The 22322-nt window shown below is 43.2% G+C and overlaps 1 protein-coding gene across 6 annotated transcripts in view; it reads right to left on the bottom strand.

Moving 5' to 3' along the window:
- Positions 1-393: 393 nt before the first annotated feature.
- The window catches only part of CAMKMT (calmodulin-lysine N-methyltransferase), a 389938-nt gene continuing 368009 nt past the window's right edge, over positions 394-22322 (bottom strand). For 5 of the 6 annotated variants that reach the window (XM_072768219.1, XM_072768223.1, XM_072768220.1 and 2 more), the window contains 3 exons: positions 16848-16911; positions 6603-6734; positions 394-960 (listed from right to left, as the gene is read on the bottom strand). In XM_072768219.1, coding sequence (XP_072624320.1) covers positions 883-960; positions 6603-6734; positions 16848-16911 — 274 coding nt within the window. In that variant the 3' untranslated portion in view covers positions 394-882. Of the gene's footprint in view, positions 961-2739; positions 2871-6602; positions 6735-16847; positions 16912-22322 lie in introns of all 6 variants that reach the window. The other variant, XR_012003334.1, reaches the window with a different exon arrangement.

Below are 22322 nucleotides of genomic sequence, written 5' to 3'. Positions count from 1 at the left end.
GCCATTTATTCAAAATTTCTCTGGCAAGGACCTATTTTGAAAGAGGTCTGGAGAACAGCAGCAGTTAGATGTGAGCCTCGATAAAGGCTCACTTTTCATTCATAGTCAGAGCCTAAATGTGCTCTTCTTGTACCTAAACAGATAATAAGCACTCAGTACACTCCTCCTCCTTGACACAACACATTGAGACTAATCACACATAATTGGAGAGGAGGAGCAGAGGGCTGGCCACGCTATTGTGTCCAGAGGACAAACGGTCAGTTTATGAGGCTTTGGGCTGATGTAGTCATTTCTTATACATCCATAGGGAAAAAAACATCCTGTTTAAAAGGAAAAAAGAGAATCAGTGAGAGAGACAGAAAAAAAACAAGATGGCAGATTTAATACAATTAATTTGAGGGAGATGAGAATGATATGCTTTAATTTTTTTTTTTAACCAGGAAAGAATCAGGATGTTTGCTTTTGTTTACAGATTTAAAAGTGCCACCACCAGAACAGAACAAAGACCGAGATAGTTTTTTTTTAAAAGGGCGGTGGGAATCACCAAAAGAAATTCTGTCACAATTAGGAGGAAAAAAATTAGGTTTCTTGTAAGTCCAATTCAAATCCCAGGTTGTTTGTAGATATTTAAAAACAAACAAAGGTTTGGTACAAGACGAGCAGATGAAAAAAGAGGAGTCCAGGAGGGCTGGGGAATGATGTGAGTGAGGACAGGTGGACCCTATAGCCCACATGTGGGATGTGGCGAATGTTGTGGGGGGGCTCACAGATCTCGGGGAGCCAAAAGCTCGCTGCACATCATACCCATCACAGATTTCTGTTTTGGGGAAAATATTCCCTGTGAACTTGGTGTTTTCTTCATCTTTTGAGCAGCTGAATCTTCTATCCATTTTTGGTTAAAATAAGCAGAAGTGGGTAATGAAGGTTTTCTTCATAGACGCCCTGGTTTTCCTTTTTCAACTGGAAACAATAATAGAACAAAAAAGGTAAGGAGATTCAGATTAGGATTTTTTTTTTTTTTTACCAGTAGCTTCTAGTATTGAGTATAGTGAAGACTTCTTATTTGAATATATTGTCCCGGTAAATAAACACACACAAAAAAGCAACTCAAAGTAGTTCTCAGTGGTGTTGGCATGATAGTACTATGCATCCATCAAGCTGGAATCTTTCCTTGGGTGGGGGTAAGGAGGAGGGCAGGGGGCTTTTTCATAAATAGCCAGACTGCATTTGTGACCTCTGTGAACTGTGAGGCACTTCAGTGAAGGGAGAGCTGGAGGCTCGTTCAGCTGCACCAGACCAGCCATTTGGCATAGAAGTTTCTGTTCTTGGTCTATGCTGTCCCTGGGCCCCTGGAGCAAGGCAGGCAGGCATTTCAGATCATTTGGAGACTGGCAGCGTCTGGGCACAAGGGATGGACTTCCCGCTGCCTCTTAGGGGTTTTAATATTAATGGTAATTTTAAAATTCTTTTCTCTGAGGAGGAAAACATAGTCCAACAATTAGAGCTTCCACACCATTCAAGTGAAGTTCTGAGGGCCTTTCCAGGGTAGATTTTAAAATCCAGTCAGAGTTCTCAAATCTAGAGTACTCTTTTCCTTATTTGGCTAGAAGAATTTTGACGGTCATGTTTGTATTTATTTATCTTAGCAAATAATAATATGCTATTTATAAAGACAAAATTAATGTTTTTGAAGTCGGTACTTTTGAGCCAATTGCTAATTCATTTTTAAACTGGTAAGGATCAGAAAACAAATATTCCTTTAAGTATGCATGGAACCAATTCTTTTATTGTTTTGAATCAGATTACTTCCCCTCCCCCTCAAACGAAATGAATGGTTCCAATGTGACATTTTCCTGGATTAGTATAGGTCTAGGGCATAATAACTTGAATTTTTTTGTGTTTCTTCTAAATCGTATTCCCAAACTGTGACATATCCTCACTGTTAAGGACAAGGAGCAAGGAGCCTGCTTTTCCTTTCTCCCTGGGGAACAGAAAGCCAACTCCATCTTTACTTTCTAATCCATGTTCATAAGAAATGATGGTGGTACAATCACTGCAGTAACTGCATTCTGTTTCCTTTGATGGAGTGTGCTTTGTTTATAGTTGATTAGTTTGTCCACCTTAGAGAGGTCCTCTGGATTTCTTTTACCACCAAAGTCGTGACAGTGTTAATCCTAAACACACGGTCCCTTAACATCACTCTTTAAAAAAAAAAAAAAAAAAAGCCAAGAAGATGGCTTCACAAACTTCCCAATCCAAACCCACTAACCAGGACCTACCAACTGTAAATACCTTTGTTGCCAGTTGCCCTAGTGATAGAAGGAGCTCACTGAAATATTTTACAGAGGGAAGAGGGGGCCAAGCTAGCTCAATTCTTCCTCAGGGATTGGGGATCAGGGAAAGTTGATTACTCAGCGTGAGTCAGCTGACCTACTCACTCACAATGCACTAATATACAGAGACTCAAATGAGCTCTTTATAAAGTCCCTGAGGTAATATGTGGGATAAATAATTCTTCTGCAAATATGGGTTAGAAATCACTTTTAACTTGGATTCTGTGCTGACCTCTGGAGGCCAAAGCAGAGGCTTCCTTGCTAGAAGGGGCCAGGGGCCAGCCCCGTGTTGACTGTGAGCCCTTCCCGTGATGAGGAAGGGCTGACAACCCTCAAAGGCAATATTTTACCCCAGCAGCAGATTATTTCTGCACCAGGTCTGTTATATGAGGGCACTCGAACGCACCCAAACGAGGCTGTTGGGAAATACTTGCTTTCGATGAGGGAATGTGATGCGGTTTAAGAATAATTCCCTTTATGCAGGCAGTACTTCTTCGCTCAATGAATAATTATAATTTTAAGAAACAGAAAAAGCACCTTGGGAAAAAAAAATGAACAAAAAGCACGTTGTGAATAAAACAATTTTTCAATTTCATAGGTTAAAACAGGGTCTTTGAGGACTGAACTAAATTATATAGTAGCTATTAGTAGCATTATGCTTTACTTCCTAATTGGATGTAACACGCTCAGCCTCGCCACGGCGCTGCGTGAGCAACAGCAGCAGGAATGGAGTTCAGACTGTTTACCCTTTACAGTATCCACAATTATCAACAGCACACCACACAGATTATAAGCACCAGCCACTTGTAATGTGGCATTTTGAATAGATAAGCAGAAGTGCAATATGGGCCATGCTTTTAACACAATGTACCGACTTCACCAACGAGCCCAAGCCTGCTCTCATGGCTAAGCATAAAAAAAAATACAGAACAGAAGCACACCGGTGGCCTAGTGAAAGTTCAAAAACAAAACAGAACTGGGGCACGTAAAATCATATTTCAGAGAATGCTGGCACGGCCGGGAGTGTTTTCATCAACTAATCTCAAGCCGGCTGCAATCGCCAAGTTAGGTCTCCACCTTGAGAGACAGTGTGCTTCTTGTCACATTCTAAAGGTCCGGAGCCACAGCACTGGGCCCCGGCACTGGAGTCCCAGCCTGGAGGAGGCCAAGAGGTTGGGTGGGAGAGGGACGTGCTTTTATTTTCTTTCCCCCGTTGCCTGGAAGGACAGGAAGGCAGGCTTTCTCAAGCGCACTCCACCTTGGGCTGCCTGGATCCCGAGCACGCTGGCTGCATGGTGTGGGCACAACCGAACAAAAGCACTGGCAGAAAAGTGCAGAATGGCACCGTTTTGATTACAGGCTTGCTTTTTAACGGAAATAAAATTTCACAGTTAACAATGAGGGGTGAAAAGTTTAAGAGGCAAAGCTGTGCCTCCTGATCACTGACTGTTAATCAGCTTCATGGGTGGTTGCCTAAATCTGTAGATTTTTTTTTTTTTTTTTTTTACCTTGCACTACTGCCAAGATTGTAACTAATTTTTTTCTTCCCTCCCCTGTTGTAAGAGGAGGGGTGGAAAACTCGGCATAGAAGCCAGCTGTGTATGAGTGACGTGAGGCGCTAATGCAGAGGGCAAAATTAAAATTCATGAATCTCTTCACAACCATTTGTGTAACAAGATTAAGACGGGACAGCGGAAAAGAGCGGCATTATCAGGCGTCTTACAGTCCTCCAGCTGGTTACGCTCTATTCCAACACAGTAGGGCTAAGAGGATAACACGCAGCCCGAAGGAGAACGCGGCTCCTCCGCTCGCGAGCAGCCTCGGCCCGGGACCGTGGGGCTTTGGCCAGAGATGGGGAGGAAGAAAGCTGATTGCCGCGCAAGATGGAAAACTTTTAAGCCCTGGCTGTTAGCACGCGGCAAACAAAAGCGGCCCGGGTGGAGGTTCCCGGCGCGCCCCCGGAGCCCCGGGCGGGCGGGGGGCGGGGCGCGGGGTCCCCAGGGGGCGCCCCGGGGCAGGAGCGCGGGGGGCTCCCCCCGCCCCGGGCATCCTGCGGCTGCAAAGGGCACCTCCACGTGCGAGCGCGAGGTGGGGCGCGCCAGCCTGTCACCGGCCCGGTGGGCACGGTGGGCACGGGGTCACCCGCGCTGCTGGAGCAGGTGGGCCGGGCATCCTAGGGCATCCTAGGCTTCGGGTACCCGGGGGACAAGAGGCACTCTCTTGCTAGAAGCAGGAGGACACCGACCGGCTGCAACTGCTGCTGCCTCCCCACCCCCCACCCCCAGGTTAAAAATACACATCGTGGGTCCCTGTTTCTACGGTTCATCAGGGCGCCCCAACCCTGCAGAATATTCCCCTGGCGGTTCCACTTCCCTGAGAGACAAATGCAACTCTCCGTCCTCACAACCTAAACAGGAGGGAGGCTGTTTCTTAGTCCAGGCCCGCAAAGTGGAGAATTTAACTTTTAAGCAATTACTAATAAGATAGAGAAACCAAGGCCACCTGGTTAATTGCGGCAATTTACTTTTGTGGGACCAGCCGGTCCACGGTTACTCATGGAGTACTAACTGTGGGTTGGTTGCACAATACATAAACTTAAGAGGCGTCTTGAGCGATTTATGGACTGGGCTATGCTTAGCAGGGTAGTGTACTGCATTGGAGATAAAAAGAGGAAGTTGCTGTCTGTTAGGCACTGACAATCTTTTTTTTTTTTTGGCACTGACAATCTTAAGTTCTAGACAAAGGGGAGGTGGCTACTAAGGACTCGCATGTCCCGAGAACACCTCCAATGGTGCAGGGTGGAGATGGGGGGTATCACTGCTGAACATCTCCGCTGGTGGAGAAACTCTTGCCTGTCTCTTCTGATCTGTGACTGAAAAACTGAAAGCATTTGTTCTTCTAGGGGGAAGGTGGAAGACATGGGATTGAAGCAGCCATCACCTGATCCCTGAAGCTCTAGCCTGACCCAGGAGAGAAGGCTGTTTTTGTCCCTTTGGGGTAGAGGAGCCCAAAGGGCCAGGAGAGACCCTCTGCCAGAGAAAGCCCTCAGAGCCTTTCCTTTGAATATGGGGAGGGGTTGCAAAAGGGAAAGCCTCGTTCTAGAGTGGCAGGCAAGATTTGAGTAACAAGCCATTCTCTTTTTTATTTTCTGATAGTAAGCAAAGGGCAATCCTACTGTCCAGAGGAGGTGATTTTACCCTTTCAGTTCACAAAGCATCACTGCGACCCCCGTCCACCCCTGCACGGGGGAGTGGCTAAATGAAACCTTAGAGACCCCAAAAGAGCGAACCCATCTCCACAAAGTGAGGATTTTCTTTCTCTTGCCCAAAGATCAGATCCACTTTGCATATAATTTTTTTAAAAGTCAAAATACTTCTCTGTTATATCATAGTCCTGGGTAATAAAGAATGCTATTCCCATTTTCCCAGGAGAAAATTAAGGTCGGGCCTTTACTTTTCTGCATTCGTGACTTGTAAAATCATGACAAGTTCAAAGTCTTTTGCCAAGGTCAGACTAGCTCAGAGAAGGGAGATTTCTGTAAGGCACAAAATTACAGAAGTAATATATGTTATATTAGTAAGTGTGATATGTATTAGCAAAGGTGAGATTCCTAAAAAAGTTTTCAGTGGAACGCTTGCCTCTCAGTGTCCTATATTGCTCTATACCTATAAATAATAAAAAGGCTGATAACATTGCTTTATGTAAGCAAGCTTAGAAATCACTCTCAGATAAGTGCTTTTGACCTAAATCTTGTAGCTCCTCGATCTGACATATAACCCCACAACTGTGAAATTCTGTATGAGATTTAACAGTCTCAAACTGCCAACTGACCCAGCCATAAAGCAAGCAGAGATAAAGATTTACAGTCCAACATGATACAATTAGACATTCACCTTCTATTTATTTCAGTACAGCTGAGCAGTTAACCTACTTAAAAGCCGAAGGTTTTTCATTAAAATATAAATGCTTGTTTATCATTCATTCTATGCCACCTCCCCTGCATCCTACAAATTAGTCTATTATGAATGAAAAGATTAGTTTGTTTCAGAGAAAGGAGTAAACAGGAATGGTTTCTGTAAAATCCTTCTAGACATGCAAAGATAAAAGATGGCTTTACCACACAAAATAATCAGATACAAATAGCTGTTCAGAAGCAGCACACCTAAGGAGTACTTTAATCAAATATTTAGGTTACCTGCCAAAAAGACCATGATCTCTTCAAAATGCAATGCGGATTAAAGTGTTATCTAACACAAGCAGAAAACTAACCTTGGAGTGGAAGTTTGAAATGTGTTCATCATAATTTTCATGTCTTTGGATGGAGAAATCAGCTTTTTCAGCTAGATTGCAAAACTGGTTTAAAGTATTCCCTCGGCGTGGGGCGAATACCATTGCTTTCCCCTAGAACATTCAAAAGGAAATTCACACATTTTAAAACTGGAAGGCAACCAAACATAACAAACACTGGGTAGAGCATTTAATGCACTGCTCTCAGGTAGGAAACACAATTGTTCTTGAGATGTCCACACAGGATGGACATTCGCAGTGAGAATAATTTCAAGGGTAGACAGACATCAAGCAAGAAAAAATATGTACATTTCATATTCAAATGTTGCTATGTTTTATCCTTTTCAAATAATGCATGTAATAAACAAAATGTGGCTCGAAGTTGGTATTCTGTACAACACACACCTCTCTTGGGTCCAGTGGTTCAAACCATCAACTAGCTTTTAGAGTAACTGGTCCCTGGCAGTGCCACCCACCTTGAGATGCCTTAGCTGTTGCCAACATGTCCACAACACAGCTCCAGGGCGTGTGGCAACGGATGCTTATACATGTTAGCTTATCGTACCCTGGAAATTCAATACCAAGTAATCCTCCGTAGAGGCAAGTGACTGCAATCTCTATTAGGGAATTTTCATGTTTCAGTACCGCCAACAGGCTTTTCTGTGACCACGCTGTCAGAGACAAGGCTACAGGGTCTTCATTTCCAACTTCATTGAATCCTTCATAATAGTCATCATTAGAGCAAAGCAGCTCCTCACGGTACTCAAATGACTGCTTTTCAAAGAAAGTGGTATAATGAGGGTAAACACGCTTTTCTAAATAAACTTGCACAACCTCATGAGATTGTTGCAGTGGGGAGAATGGATGGACTTGAATACGATATATACCGGATTTCAGAAGACTGACCTCCTTGATGTCCATTTGCTGACTCCCGGGGGCATGTGGACCTTTCCTCGCCCTCCGAGACATGCACAGGACAGCTGAACTTCAGAATCTTCTTTTGTTTTTGTTTAAAAGATGACTGTATGCTTCTGTTAACTTCAAGGTTATACTTCACTTCTATGAAATGCCACGTCGGGCTTTGTGGGACTCATGAAAATATATTCCAGTTTCCTACGAAAGGTGGTTTCTCATTTATCACTGCCAACTATTTATTGAGCATCCAGTGCATGTCAGGTGTCGGGATAGGGGCTCTATTTGTCTCACTGACTCTTCACACCACCCAACAATATAGGTATCATCAGCTCCATTTTATGGGATGCTCTGAATGGTTGAATAGTTGACCAAGAGGATACAACCAGCAAATGATTGGACACTTAGCTGCCTCCAATGCTGACGCTCTTTCCACCACACGACATTGCCTCCTTATTAGTAATAGTGATGGCAATAATAATAATAACAGCTACCACTGTGTGAGGTGCTTCACACGCCTTCCCTTTCATTCCATCAACCATTTTCTCAACGACCTTGTGCGGTAGACATTACATTTTACAGATGATTAAACGTGCAGCAAAGGCTTTAAAGAATATGAGGAGGAATATGTGGCAGGAAGGGTTCTGGGCTTAAAAAGAATCTCCACCATTACACAGCTGTCACCTCAGGAAAATTAGAAGTGGGGGAAAAGAAAAGCTACAGAACTGTTGAGCTAGAAGGGACCTTGGGGATGACATAATCCAATCTCCTTAGTCACCCCAGCTGACCCATGGAGGTTTCTCACTCACCAAATGGGAAGAACAAAGCCTGCCTCCCCCAACCCCGGCAAGTCGTGAAGATCAAATGAGGTGATAAATATGAAAATAATTTGAAAAGCAAGGTTACGTAGATATAGACTAGAAACATCTCCACCACTTAACAGTGTCAGAAAGATTTTATCAGTTCTCTCTCCCTCTCCTTCCCTCCTTTACCTGCAAGAAAATACAGTGATACAGTGTCCTGGACATCAAGTGTGTTTTCATACTGTGTTTACATAGACATGTACACACTCAGGCACATAATTATAGCAGCACCAATCATGCCACCACACTTAAGTTTCTGTCAGCTTTTCCAATATTAATTGCTATCTTCAGGCGTTTTTCAAACTTAACAGCAAAAATTCATTTTGATGTGAAACCAGATATAATACATGGTCTCGGCAGGGGAGCAAAAGTCTTCATCAAAAAAGGGGGGGGGGCGGAAATACTAGTAGGTCATTTTAGTCATCTCTACTAAGAGCTGGTTGCCATTCTGGATTTTTAAATAATGGAAGTTGTTTTATTTTAAAGTCACCTGCAAAAGCGGTCTTACAGTTACAACAGAAGAGTTGATTTTTAATAGGTATTATCTAAGCTATATATCATAATGTTTACGTGGCTGCAGGGCTCTTGGCTGGGCTGCTGTTTACATTTATGAGTACACGCTCCCCATACCTCACCCCCTTGTTGGTCGGGGTGAGCTGTAGGGGGACCAACTAAGCATATGGCAGCCCTCTCCACCCAGACGTCTCTCCTTCTCTAGGTCTTCTTCTAGCTTACCTGTCCTTCCCTAACAACCCTCTAGAACAGCAGCTGCCTCCTCATCACTCTCTACCCTCTTCCCCCTTTTACTTTTGTTCTTAGCGTTCATCACCACTAACACACATTATATCCTTGTTTGTGATTGCCAGTCTCCTCTGGCTGGAATGTACATTTTGTGATGACGGGATCTTCTAATGTTTTATTCACTGCATTTTTCTCAGTGTCTAGCAAACAGTTGACTCTCAATCAGTATTTATTGAGAGAATAAACTAAATCCAGATGTTGAATAATCTGAGAAATGTGAATCTCTGGAATTGCTTATTCTTTAGAAGAGATTTTCTCCAAGAAGCTTTTATAGAGTGAGTAGCTCTGCTGGGATTTCAGAGGGCAGCATTCTGTGCACAATACTGTACCCACAACAAAGACAAAGAGTAAGCAGTAGTTTTAATCTCTAATTACTCAGTTATGGGTTTTAAAATGTTTTCTTTTTCATTTCATTGAATACAGACTCTTTTGAGATGTGAATCAATATTTAGGAGGGACAAATAGTTCATCATCTGTTCATTCAATAAACAGCCACTGAGCGCCAGCATCCACCCCATAAGGAATGGTTTTAGATTTCCCCGTGTCCTCAGTGGAGCAGGACACACTGGTGCAATCAGAGGAATATGCCTTACAATTTAGGCTGCAAAAAATCAAAACAAGAAAAAAATATATGGATTTCAAATTAGCTCATCACTTTAGAAAAATTATTTTCAATTTACCAAAGCCCAACTTTCTAGGCATTGGAAGTCAGAGAATTATCTTAAACTCAGAATGAACACTCAATTGAATGTAAAATTTTGACTGATGGGCAGAAATTTGAGAGAATTCATTTATCCCTGGAGAGGAGAGACGAGTAGTTCCACTAAACAGCAATGATATTGTTTACATCGTGAGCTCACTTGTTGTTATTTTGCTAGACTAATCTATACTCATATATTAAAGGGTGTGTACTTCTGGAAAAAATAAGTATGCTTCAGATTTCTTTTAAAAGGAATATGCTATGCCAGTGAAATGCCTTTATTCCTGTTTCATTTCCAGGCAACCAACTATTAAATACCAATTACATGTTTAAGCTTATGTTTATTTTTTCTTTACCTGGTTTCTGAGATGCCGCCTTCTTCCCTTACATCTCTCTCAACCCCCTTCCCTGGCTTCTCCACCTGCCTCTTGATTGTCAGCGGTCCCCACGGCTCTGCCTACTTTTTCTCCCTGTTCTGTAAAATTCTAGGAAATTGTACCAAAGTCCATGACTTCAGTTCTTACTAATACATCAGCACTCCTGAGTATATATCTGGAGCATTTACCATAGTCCAGGGCCCATCCATGTTTTTAAGGAGCCTGCTAGGTCTAGGAGGATGTTCTGAAAGTACTGTTAACCTATGCCGTCTACAGGGAAACTCAGGACCTTTGGCCCCAAACTCCTTCCCCATCCCACACTGAGTACCTACTACGTACCAAGCCTACGTACCATACCCTTCACCTTCAAACCAAAGCTGGAAACCAGGGAATCATGGCGTTGCCTGTAAAACCCTCCAATGCCACATTCCCCCCCCACCTGCATCATTGTCATCTGCCATACATGATTTTCAGACAATGTTCCAGTTGCTTCCAGGGTGACCAGGGAGACCTAGAGAGGAAGTGTTAATCTTACAACCAGTTTAACTACAGCTGCTTCACTTTTAACTGTTTTATAACTGGGGTGATGGCTAAAACTGTTTTGACCAAAAGTTTCTGCCATTTAAAAAGGGATCGACAACCACTGGGTAGCTCTGGGAAGGCAGGTGAAGCCCAGCATGACCTGACACATGCCTATATCTGCAGTTCTGGTTCTGGCCATTCCCTCCCGCACTTTGAGCTCCAGGCAGGCCAAAGTCATTGCAGTCCCCCAATTTGTTCCTTTACGGACCCCACTTGCAAACATTCCCTTGGGTGAAATGCTTCTCTTAGCCCTGCTTCTTTGTCTGCCTGGTCATCCCTCCTCATTCTTCAGCATCCAGATTAGACACCCTGTCCCCAGGATGCCTTTGCTGACCACCCCTGGCCTCTACGCTGTGCCTCCCCGCTGTCAGCCACTTCTGCTTTCCACTTCCATGGCTCACCCTTACCTCTGCTATCGCCTTAACCCACGACACGGTCAGGTAACTGCTCGCTTGCTTGTTTCTCACGTTAGACTGTGAGCTCCTTTAGGACAGTATTTTGTATCTTACTCTATCCTCAGGTCCTAGTACAGCATCTGGCATCTGAGAGGCACACAGGAAATGTCTGATGAATGAACTCCTCAGTGAATATCTCCATCTTCAGATCTTCACTATCTCCTAATTGGACAATCCCGAGCACAAGCTGGTCCACGATGGTGCCCTGAGGAGCTTTGCTGCTTTCAAGCTCTCTCTTACTCCATTGCAGCCTCTGTGCTGGCCAGTCGGATCTTTCTAGAACCCACATCTGACTCTACCACTGCTCAAATATTGTCAGTGGCTCTCTATTACCCATATAATAAAGCCCAGTCTCTTCTCAGAGTATCCTCAGCCTTTCATAAAATGGACCCCAAACTAACCTTTTAACTTCTTCTCTTGCCCCTCCCAACCCTAACCCCCAAACCACCCAGATTCTCACACTCCAGCCAGAACAAACTTCTTGTTGACCCTAAAACACAAGATGCTCTATATCTGTGAGCGCTGTACCCTCCTCACCAGGGATGCTACCTTTTAGTCTCCTTCCCTGAGGCTGAGGGTGCCCTTCTCACTATTCAAGACCAAAGTCAAATGCCACTGTCCCTAGAGAAACCTTTCTCAGGCAGTCAGTGACTCATCAATTGCGTTGTGATTCCTGGTAGCTCAAGCACTAATCCGCCTTACTAAACTGAGATTCTCCTAGTGCTCATGATTCATATGCAGACCCACACCTCACATTCCCAGCACAGTGCCAGATAGTAGTTGCTCAACAAATGCTTGTTGCATCACGACAGAGTCCAAACCCCTGAGTATCTCACATTCTATTGAAGATATAAATTAGGAAGATTGCCAAAATGAGTAAGAGCAGCACCATGCTATGACCAAGGGCTGGGCTGTTATAAGCCATTTTGCACTGTCCACTGTGGTTCTACCTGTGTGTGTCTGTTACATTTCCACAACCAGATTATAAATACTTTGGGGGCAGAGGCTCAGCACTATGCACCTGGGCAGACCTTAAGAAAGTACTTTTAGAGCTAGGCCCCTGCTCTGAGGGTCTTAAAACCACCTGGGGACTCTCTATTCCTACAGCTGGGAGAGGCAGGTATGACTGAACACAGAGTCTCACCAAGAACAAGGGAGGATTTTTTGGGGCCTCTGACCCAGAGAGCAGACAGGAACAGAGGGGGCCTCCAGCACCACCTCAGTTCCCCGCCCTGAGCCCACACTCACAAGGCATTTCCCTGAGATAAGCAAAAACAGAGGTTTGTACAGATGTGTGCCGAGATGTTGGATTTTTTTAAAAGGGAAGAAATCTGTCTGGTCTTCCATAATCAGAGTCCATGATTTACATTTATAGCACTCCTTGCATACAGGTGGGGCTCCAGGAATTTGGCATTTAGTTAGGGACAGTTTCTAAAGGTTAAATGAATTCCAAGGTGATATTTTTTGAATTCTTGGCAATTGGTGAGCAGCAACCAGCTGGAGGGCTGTCAACACTGCATCTCCGTCCATCTATTTGTGGTTCTGAGTAAATTCACACTGTCGAGCTGGCTCGGTGTCCTTTCCTGCACCGAAAACCATTTCAGAGGAATATTAGTGGATACCATTTGTTGGTTGTCATTTCCAGGCTAAAGTTCAACTTGCAGGTTGCTGTGGCTGTATTTTAAATTACATTCTGGCCCTCTGATATCAGGCATTGCTGATGTACTTTAAAGAACACAACAGCAGGGGGTCACCTATCAATCATCAGCAACAAGAAGCCACTCACGGGAGGGAAAAAAGGGGAGGGGTTGTGGGGGGAACATTGCTCCTTGGAATAAGTAAATTTTGCTGACCTCATTCCGTTTTTTAGTATCTATTCTTTTCTTCTTACCTTTGGAGTTTGCTAGAGGGTTCCCTGCAGTATTCCGGCAGGAGTCAAGTGTTTTGCAGCTACTCTCAACCAACAAGTTGAGGGAAGTTTCTATTTGGGCCGGTGGTAAACACTAACTGGTGAAATTCGGGGCTCCCTCTTGTGACTTTGCAGCCACAGGTGCCCATGTGGCTGAGGATGTAAGCGCAGCCCTGGGATCTGACAGTGGCACTGGGCCAAGCCAGGAGCCCACTGTGGTGGCTAGGTTCTCTCTGTGGTCTGTCACCCTCCCTGATGAGCCCATTACAGAAATCTGAAAGCAGCAAAATTCCTCCTCTCCACCTACCTATTTTGCTACTGGGTTGTAGCACTCCAGACCACTGATTTGCCTTAGCTAGAAATCAAGGAACTGCACACCCTGAAATGGTGAAGTTCATTTCCTCCCACAGCTCGCCACCTGCAACCTCTTGTTCTTGCACACTAGCAGTCATCTCTCTCATCTTGCTCCGTCTGCAGTAGAAAGTATCATCTTCATCCAGGTAGACAGTCCTCTTGGGGCCACTGAGGGACCTGATGCAGGCATGCGGGACGTGGGTGCAGGGGACATGCAGCAGCAGGTGTGTACAGGAGTCACCAACGTTCATGTCAAGAGAATGGTGTGCTTCCCCCCTCCCACCAGCATTTCTGCAAGGAGAATGCCCCCTGTAATTCTGCACTCACCACAGTCAGAAAGTTTCTCTGGTTCTTCTAGGTCACAAGAGCTAACATATATTCAGAGCCAGTCACACTCTAAAGCTTTCCGATGCATTGGCTTGTTCCCTCCCCATTTTACAGATGGGAAACTCAGGCTTCATGAGATGAACCCAGTAGGTGGCAGATCCCAGATCTGAGCCTTAAGCTTTCGGGCTCCAGTGTCCAAGCACAGTTTCCCTCCATAAGGAGGACTTAGAAGAAAATAGGGTGAGAAGGTAGTTCCAGAGCCCGCTAGTATTAATCAGGGACCAGAATTTGGTCCTCCTGTCAGCCAAGTCAAGGTCCTTTTGGACAAGTGTCTCATGTGTATTAACCCTGACAGGGTAACACAGCAATAAGGAAGAACCAGTTTTCATTCTGGCGTGCATCCTGTGTGCCAGGTGCTGTGCTAGGCATTTCCCTAGGTAACTCTTTTACATCAGCCCAGATGAAGGACTTACACCTCCCTCACCCTGAGGTAATGAATCTCAGGCTCAGAGAGCCTTGACAGGAAGAGCAGATTTGCCTTGTGTGTGCAGATATTTCTGACTCTTTCCACCCTCCACAGAAACCAGGGCCCTCCTGTGAATCTGAAGCATTTGGCTAGGGTGCAGATTTTCCGGAGCACTCTGAAAACTTGCTGCATTGCCCACTGAATTTGCTGAGCCCTGAATGTCCAGGAACTCAAGATCCACCAATGTTGCCTCTCAACTTGTGGCCTCTTGTGGCCCCTACAGCACCAGGGCCATAGCACCATGGAGGAGTTGTCTTGGGCTCAAGAGAACGCTGAAAGCAGCTCTAATTGTAAGGCAGTAAACCTTGAATGTTATCTTGGTCTTAGACTGTGATTTCTCCAACATCTCTAACAAGTAGGGGGAGAGCTTCTAGAAGCAGAACAGCCAGTCCTGAGAGCTTGGAAGAGGAAGGGTTCCGTTTTTGCTCTGGTTACCCCCAGCTCTGGGAACTCTTCCAGTCCGCAGGCACAGGATATGGAGCTGCTGGTGGCCACTGCCAAGTGTGTGTGACCCTTCTATGGCCCACCTGGTGGAGGCCCCAGGAGTGCAAGTGCCCTGCCTCCCCCGAGCTCTCAATGGGGATGAGATTCCTGAGCAGTGATTTCAGTATATCCACGTGCCACTCACAGCTTGGAGTTCCTCTCATATGGTGGGTCTTGTACACCATAGGCTAGAACACCCGGCAGCCTTGTGCATCAGCCATCCTACTCCGGGGCCCTGGCTCTTCTTTCTCCGAGCTAACAGTGTCAGCTGTCACTAGGAGGGCTGCTGTGTGAAGCCACACTCCGGGCAAGGTTTAGGGTTTAATAAAGGGTACAGGAGAGCTGCTAGAGATTCCAGTCCAGTCTGCATTTAGGACTATTCACAGCCTGGACAGTCTTCTATTGTAAATCATTCGAATGACTTACAATAGATCCTAGGTAAATCATGCAAGTCTCTGCAAAATGGAGTATTTGCCACAAATAGGCTTTGAAGGGTGTTGGTGAAGTACAGTTTGTGCCGTGTGAGATCCAGAGTCCTTGAAAGCATTGTACTTTTGTATGATACATTTTCACAGAGGCCTTTACATCCAAGAATCTCCATGCCCTCTCTGAAAATCCTGACCTTGCAAATGCTCACAAGAATCACCCAAGGCTAACAGGAGGGATGAAGAGGCCCCCAATTCCTTCTTCTACCCTCAACTTGGGCTGCTCACTCAACCATGGCTGCAGCCATCAATAGACTGGAGCATGCCCCTTCCTTGCCTCAAGACCTACTACCCGCCTCACAGGGGGAATTGAGAAGGCCAATTTAATTTAATTGATTACCACTTACCAAGCTGTGGTTACTCCTCTGAGAGGCCTATTTAAAGTTTCTGAGCTATATAGAGATAACAAAATAAAAAGCAACAGTGTAAGGCAAAGGACGATTATCAAATTGCTCTGGGGACTTTCAATGTGAAAAAGATATAAAAGAAAGATTGAAAGGTATTAGTCTGGAAGTCTCACCGAGGTCAGAAGACTAGAGCAAACCTTCTTAAAAAGACTTTCGAAACAAAACTTCAGAAAATACTCTCCACACACATGCACACTGCAGCCCTTTCTCCGATAAATATGAGTTCCTGTCTTAGACTGCATTAACATTGTTAACCTATTTTAAATTCCTATGGCACAGCAAGAGTCTTCCATACTTATAAGATTTTTTTTTAAATGCATGAGCTTTAAACTCGTTTTCTTACTTTAAATAGATGTATATTAACTCTCCGGTTAGGCTGCAGGACCTCCTAGCTTAGTGTAACAGCCCAACAAAATAAGAGTGGCTACAAACTCTGTAATTTACTCACAGGCATAAATGGATATATAAATGTAAAAATGTGCACAATATTTTATGCCATGCTTGGCTTCATTGTGACCTAATGTTTATAATATGTAAATAATGGCTTCCTTTTAAAGCGAAGAACTTTTAATATACAGATTCATCTGAAGTCCTTTTTCTTTGATATAAACAGAAAGAAAAAGAAAAAAAATATTTTTTTGCAATAAATAAATACCCAATGACAAAGGTTACCATTGAAGGGATTTAAAATGACAGAAGTCAACAGAAAACTTTCAATATCATACTTCTACTTTAATATGAAGATATTGTTATCAAAGGAAAAGACTCAAGAAATTCTTTGATAAAAATAATCTCACACTATCTTTGAAGCGGTTTCATTTATTTTACTACCCACTGTGTTCCTTATCAGAAGGCCAAGGGTAAGAAGTTTCCTAGTTATGATTAGGAAAGAATCTGATAGATCAGAAGACCCAATTGAAGTTGGACATAATAAGTATTAAAGTATTACATGACATTAATCCTGCCATTCCATTACTCTCTCCATCTTTGTGCACAGACTAATTATTCTGAAGCCAGTGTTCAGGAGAAAATAGAAACATACTTACTCTGGGCTGGAGTAATCTCTTTATTGCATCAACAAGGCTTGCTCTGTATTGGTCCAGAAACAGGCTGACATTGAGAAGAGAGCAGAATCCAGATTAAATTGGGTTTCCAAGTTTAATGATACTAATGGAGGTAAGTACAAGGGTAATTACACATGTTTACTCAACACCAAAAAGGGAGAAATTGTTTCCCTCCATTCAAGTGTCTCACTGGAAGAAAAAAAGATTGTGGTCAGTGTTATCCGACCAAAGCCAAGTCATCAACGTGCAATTGGCCAGGATTCACACATGACTGGGCCATGTGTTAGTGTTAAAGGGATAAAGTCTAAGCTGGTGTTTGGGGGAATCATCTGGTTGAGATGAAACACTTCCCATCATTAGAGCCTAGTCTCTGTAGACCTGGGCCATTGGCCCACTGAGGGTACTGTGAGGCCACCCTCCAGAAACAAACACCTGTGATGCCCAAATCACAGAACAGATCTCAGGTGATGATGGTCTTTAGTGACTAAGAACAGTGCTGAGGTCAGACTCAACCAACGACTCAGGAGTAAACAGTTTCAAAAACAAAGACCAGATTTGGGCTAGGTGTCACAGAGACCACAGCAACTCTGGGTTTTTCTCCTTTGACTTTCACATTGATTTTTTTTTCCCCCCACTTCTCTGTGATTTTTCATTTTCCTCCTTTGGTCTTTTGAGAATTTCTATTATTGCTCTGTCACTCCTTTGGTTGGGTCAGTCTGCTTGGGGCCGATTTCCCTTCTCTGGGACTTGTGGGCTAGAGCACTGAGCAGCCTTGTGCATCAGTCATCCCATGAGGGGCCTCCATGGAGCCCCCTATCCCCCACCCCTTCTAATGCTGCAGTTTGCTGTAGGACCCTACTCCTCATATAGCATGAGTAAGTACCACCTATTCTAGGGCCCTGCCTCACCTTATCTGAGCTAAGGGTGACTATCTGCTGTTAGTAGGAGGGCTGCCATATGGAGTCACACTACAGGCAAGTGGGGAGTACAGTGTAGGGTTTAACAGCACTCCGACTCTGACCTTTCTGCTATATGTGAGGTCTCCACAAAAGGCCTCAGTTTTCCTGGTCAGTAAAGGCCCACCTATTTAGAAAAAAAAAAAAAAAAAAAAAAAGGCCCACCTATGTGGCTGATATGGCCATCACATCGATAATATATATTAGCTGACAAATATTTGTTGAATACCTACTATATACTATGAGCTGTTTCAGGCCCTGGAGACAAGCTAGGAATAAAATAAAGAGCTTCTGGTCTCTATTCATTTATGCGCTGCAAGTGCTAGCACAACATATACACCTAGAAGGAACTCTGTAAGTACCTGCTCACTGGCTGACTAGCAGATCAACATGGTCCTTGAAATCAAGCAGCCTATGTAGAGTGTTGGTTTCAGTGACCCTAAAACAGGGTGTACACACTCCTTTACTGGTATTAAGGAAGAATAAACGCTTAGGTAGGAATGTCTCACCAATCCAGTTCTTTCCCAACTCTCTCTCTTTTTTAAAAAAATATTTTATTTATTTATCCATGAGACAGAGAGAGAGACACACACACACACAGAGACATAGGCAGAGGGAGAAGCAGGATCCTGGGACCCTGGGATCACACTCTGAGCTGAAGGCAGATGCTCAGTCACTGAGCCACCCAGGCGTCCATTTTCCAATTCTCTCATTTGAGAAAGAGGAGTGGGGATAACAGTTTATGAGAATTTGCCAAGAAGTCAGTGCTTGGGTTCAACTACGGTGTGTTCGCTAAAAGATTCTTCTATAAAAGGATGTTTTGAGCAATGGAAAAAGAATCCTTTCAAGATGAGTTAGAAATCATGTCTAGAATGGGAACCTTATCCCACTCCATCCATCAACCAGGATAACCTGACAATGCGCGAGGGGAAAATTTTCGTATCATTCCATTAAAAAATACTTAAATCTTAGAGTGTAGAATGTATCTGATTCAAATGCCTGTAAGTCATACTAATTGGTGATTAATAATCATTAAGGGTTGATGAGAAAGGACTCAAAATCTGTGTGGTTTTTAAAGTTTTCAGGACTATATACCTTACTCTTTAGTGCAGTGATACTATCTTAAATTTTAATAATTAAGCATCCTGTTGTATGTGTGTGTATTTTTTAAGATTTTATTTTTAAGTAATCTCTACACCCAACATGGGGCTTGAACTCACAACCCTGAAAGCAAGAGTTGCACACTCCACCAACTGAGCCAGCCAGGTGGCCCTCTGTTTTTTTTTTTTAAGAAGACTAATTGCTGTAGGAAAATCTGTCAGTTTCTCAGGCCTGCTGGAGAGCTGGCTGGTTGGGATATACAACATTAAGCAAAAGAGCAGTCTTCAGTTTATACCTGTGCATCCTATAGGATGCACAGCAATTTCTGTCACCAATAAATAATCAGCCCCTTAAAAACCGAGCTTAAAACGTAATCTTATAAAGAACAACAGTCAACATTGGTGACGTGACAAAGATATTAACATTGCAGCTCACTGGAGAATGTGACTTAAACACTCAAGCACCCATTCCAAACACAGTTGTTTGAATGGTGATGTTGTCTACTCCATCCTTCCAAATTAAATTTCCTCAAAGCAATTTCTATCATTCTTGAATAAGCCTTTATTCCCAGCAAGCTCACCTTTCTACTTACCTCTGATGCAGAATTTATAATGCTTTGTAGGATATGTCATATGAGCAATTTCAATGTGCTTTAGTGGGAATGATACATAATCTGAAAATTCACCCCTTAAATAAGTCCTAATGGGCTCAGAGAACAACAGTAGCTTAAGTGGATCTACTTAAAAAAGGCTGAGTGGGTCACTGATTAGAATGGAGATAGCATTTCAACTCTCCCTTCCGTTACTGATCAAAATACATGGACAGTCAGTCTAGTTTGGCCATTAAAACACACACACACACACACACACACACACACACACACACACACGACCCTCTATGTAATGGACTTGTGGAATCAACTTGCTTTGTTCCATTGATCTGAATCACAGATTTCTCGACAAAGGGAAGGTACCGGGCCACCACTTTCCCTGCCTCCCATAGGGTCAGTCAGAGTTTTACGCAGAGCGCAGGCATCTACTTCTCTACTCAGAGGGAAATAAATTAGTGTAGCCGACAAAGAGGCATTTCTCTGGGAGCATCCACAGAAAGGAGACCTCTGTGTAATCTTTAAGGTGATATGTGAAGTTAAATTCCTTGTTGTAGATTTAACTTGCAGCAGAAGAATGGCCTCTAACAGTTTTTATCCACTGATGGTTGGGGAGCCGGGGACTGATGGAGGTTCTGATCTCCCTTGGGGCTCTCACCCAGGGGGCCCCGATCTCTGGCAGTCTGTTTATCTTCTCTGGGACTGAATTTTAGGTATGAGGTGAAAGGACTGGCTGCATTCGTGTTAAAGGGTTTTTCAGGTGTAAAGGTGGTGATTTAGAACTATCCATGATCACAGCATCTGGAAGAAAATGAAGATATTCCAGAGGCTGTTTTGAGAAAAAAAAAAATTCTTCCATAAAAATACCTTAAACACCAAACTTTTTTCATAATTTAGAAAGACAAAAAAAAAAAAAAAAAAAGAAACAATCCACTATATGTAGTGTAAAAATGCTAAGGGAGCCAGTGAGGTGGTGTAACCTTCCCCTGCCACTATGTCTCTCCGCCTTAAAGTCTCAGACTGTGTGTGCAGACATGGTGTGGACTGTCCTGCAGACCTAGCTCAATCATTGTGTCAGGCTATGGATGGCATTTCAGACCTGCTTTCCAAGCTTTTAGATAATTCCTACGTATGGAATCATTTTTTTATTTTTGCAGAGCTACAATAAACTGGAAGGCCATCAAACATACACTGAAAGCATTCATTGGATTAAAAAAAAAAAAAAAACACAACATCTTACTTCCAGACTCTTAGATAATTGTGATTGAACAGGAGTGTAGAAAGGCAGGCTGAAAATTAACAATCACTTGCTATTCTCAACTCAGCAAGGACCGGGCTGGACTGCATTCCAGCAGAAAGGAACGCTTCTATGGAATTCGATGTTAAATAAGTCAACCAAGGAACTTAATAGGCAGGTTTTTTCCTATACCTGTGGTTGAATATTCTAATATTTTGATGTTTGTCAACAGCATCCTTTGCAGGTGTGGCTGTACCTCGATTTTTCCTTCTGTTTATTTCAAAGTTGACATTTTACAAGTTATTTAGGAACTGTTGAACCATGAAACTATATTTCATTGTCAAGTATGCTGAAAGGTGAAATAATGACTAGCTTTCACAGTTTGCCTCTTTATTTTATAATCTAGTTGAGCTCCTAAATGTAGATGTGAACTAAGAAGACTGTCTTTTCTGGGAAATAAGTTATTTCCCCCATAGCCCACGGGTTTATGAATGTTTGAATGTAAATATATGAATATATGAATGATTTAAAAACATAAACATATCACCCGCTCGTTGTAATCATGTGCATTTTACTTGAACCACAATGTGGGTTTGGAATAGGTTTGTGAATAGAGCTTGTTTTCATGTAAATGGGATCAAGCAGTACCAGTGGTTAGCTATTCAGAGAATCAGACAATGCCACCCTTGCTGGAAATGCTTCAATAAGGAATTTAATCCATGTACCTAATATTTGAACTCCAACTCTTGCTTCATATTCCTATGGCCTAATCCAGATCTCATTGACTGACAATAACCAAAGGGTGGTGTGAGACAGTGTGATCTATTTATGTGTGGCACCTATTTCTGCCACCGAGTATTTCAGGTTTCATCTTGGAGGTAGTGTCTAAAGAGAGGGTTTTTTGTTGTTGTTTTTATTCCCCTCCTCTGTGACACTGTAAAAAAAAAAAAAATGCAGCATAGTCTGCCTGCCTGTCCCTAGAAACAGCACCCACAGAATAACTGACAGAGAGACACCAAATTGACAGGACATAAAGAGCGCCCAGAGTCTGTGCTTCACTGCTTTGTGCACAACATGCATATTATAAATATCACCGTGCTTTCTAAGTTTCTAAGCAGCTTACCCATCCCTGTGAATATGAAGAGAGACCATTACCAAAGCATTTCTTTTGGAAATAATATCAGCATTGCAGTGAGAGTAGCTTAATGTTTCACATTTACAAATGGGAAATTATAAACAGCCTGACATTCTGGCACTTACAACACCAGGGGGAAAAAAACCCAACTTAACACCTCACGCATAGAAAAGCCATTTATAAAATAAAACTTGGGTGTACTTAATTCATTTGAATCCGTAAATTCTCACATAGCTACTAAATGTGTGTGTGTGTGTGTGTGTGTGTGTACATCTAACATTGTACTGCGTTATGTATTTGTAATGAAAGTCTTCACTGAATATGCATTATGTATATCAGTTGTACGTGACCCTGTTGTTCGCTAGGGAAAAAAGACTATTTCTCAAACATGTTGTGTGGCTATTTTTAACCTCACCGAGAA

This window comes from Canis lupus, chromosome 11, assembly GCF_048164855.1.
Source record: "Canis lupus baileyi chromosome 11, mCanLup2.hap1, whole genome shotgun sequence".
Lineage (NCBI taxonomy): Eukaryota > Metazoa > Chordata > Mammalia > Carnivora > Canidae > Canis > Canis lupus.
The sequence above is the reverse complement of the archived record's forward strand: the minus strand, read 5'-3'. Positions and strand labels throughout refer to the sequence as shown.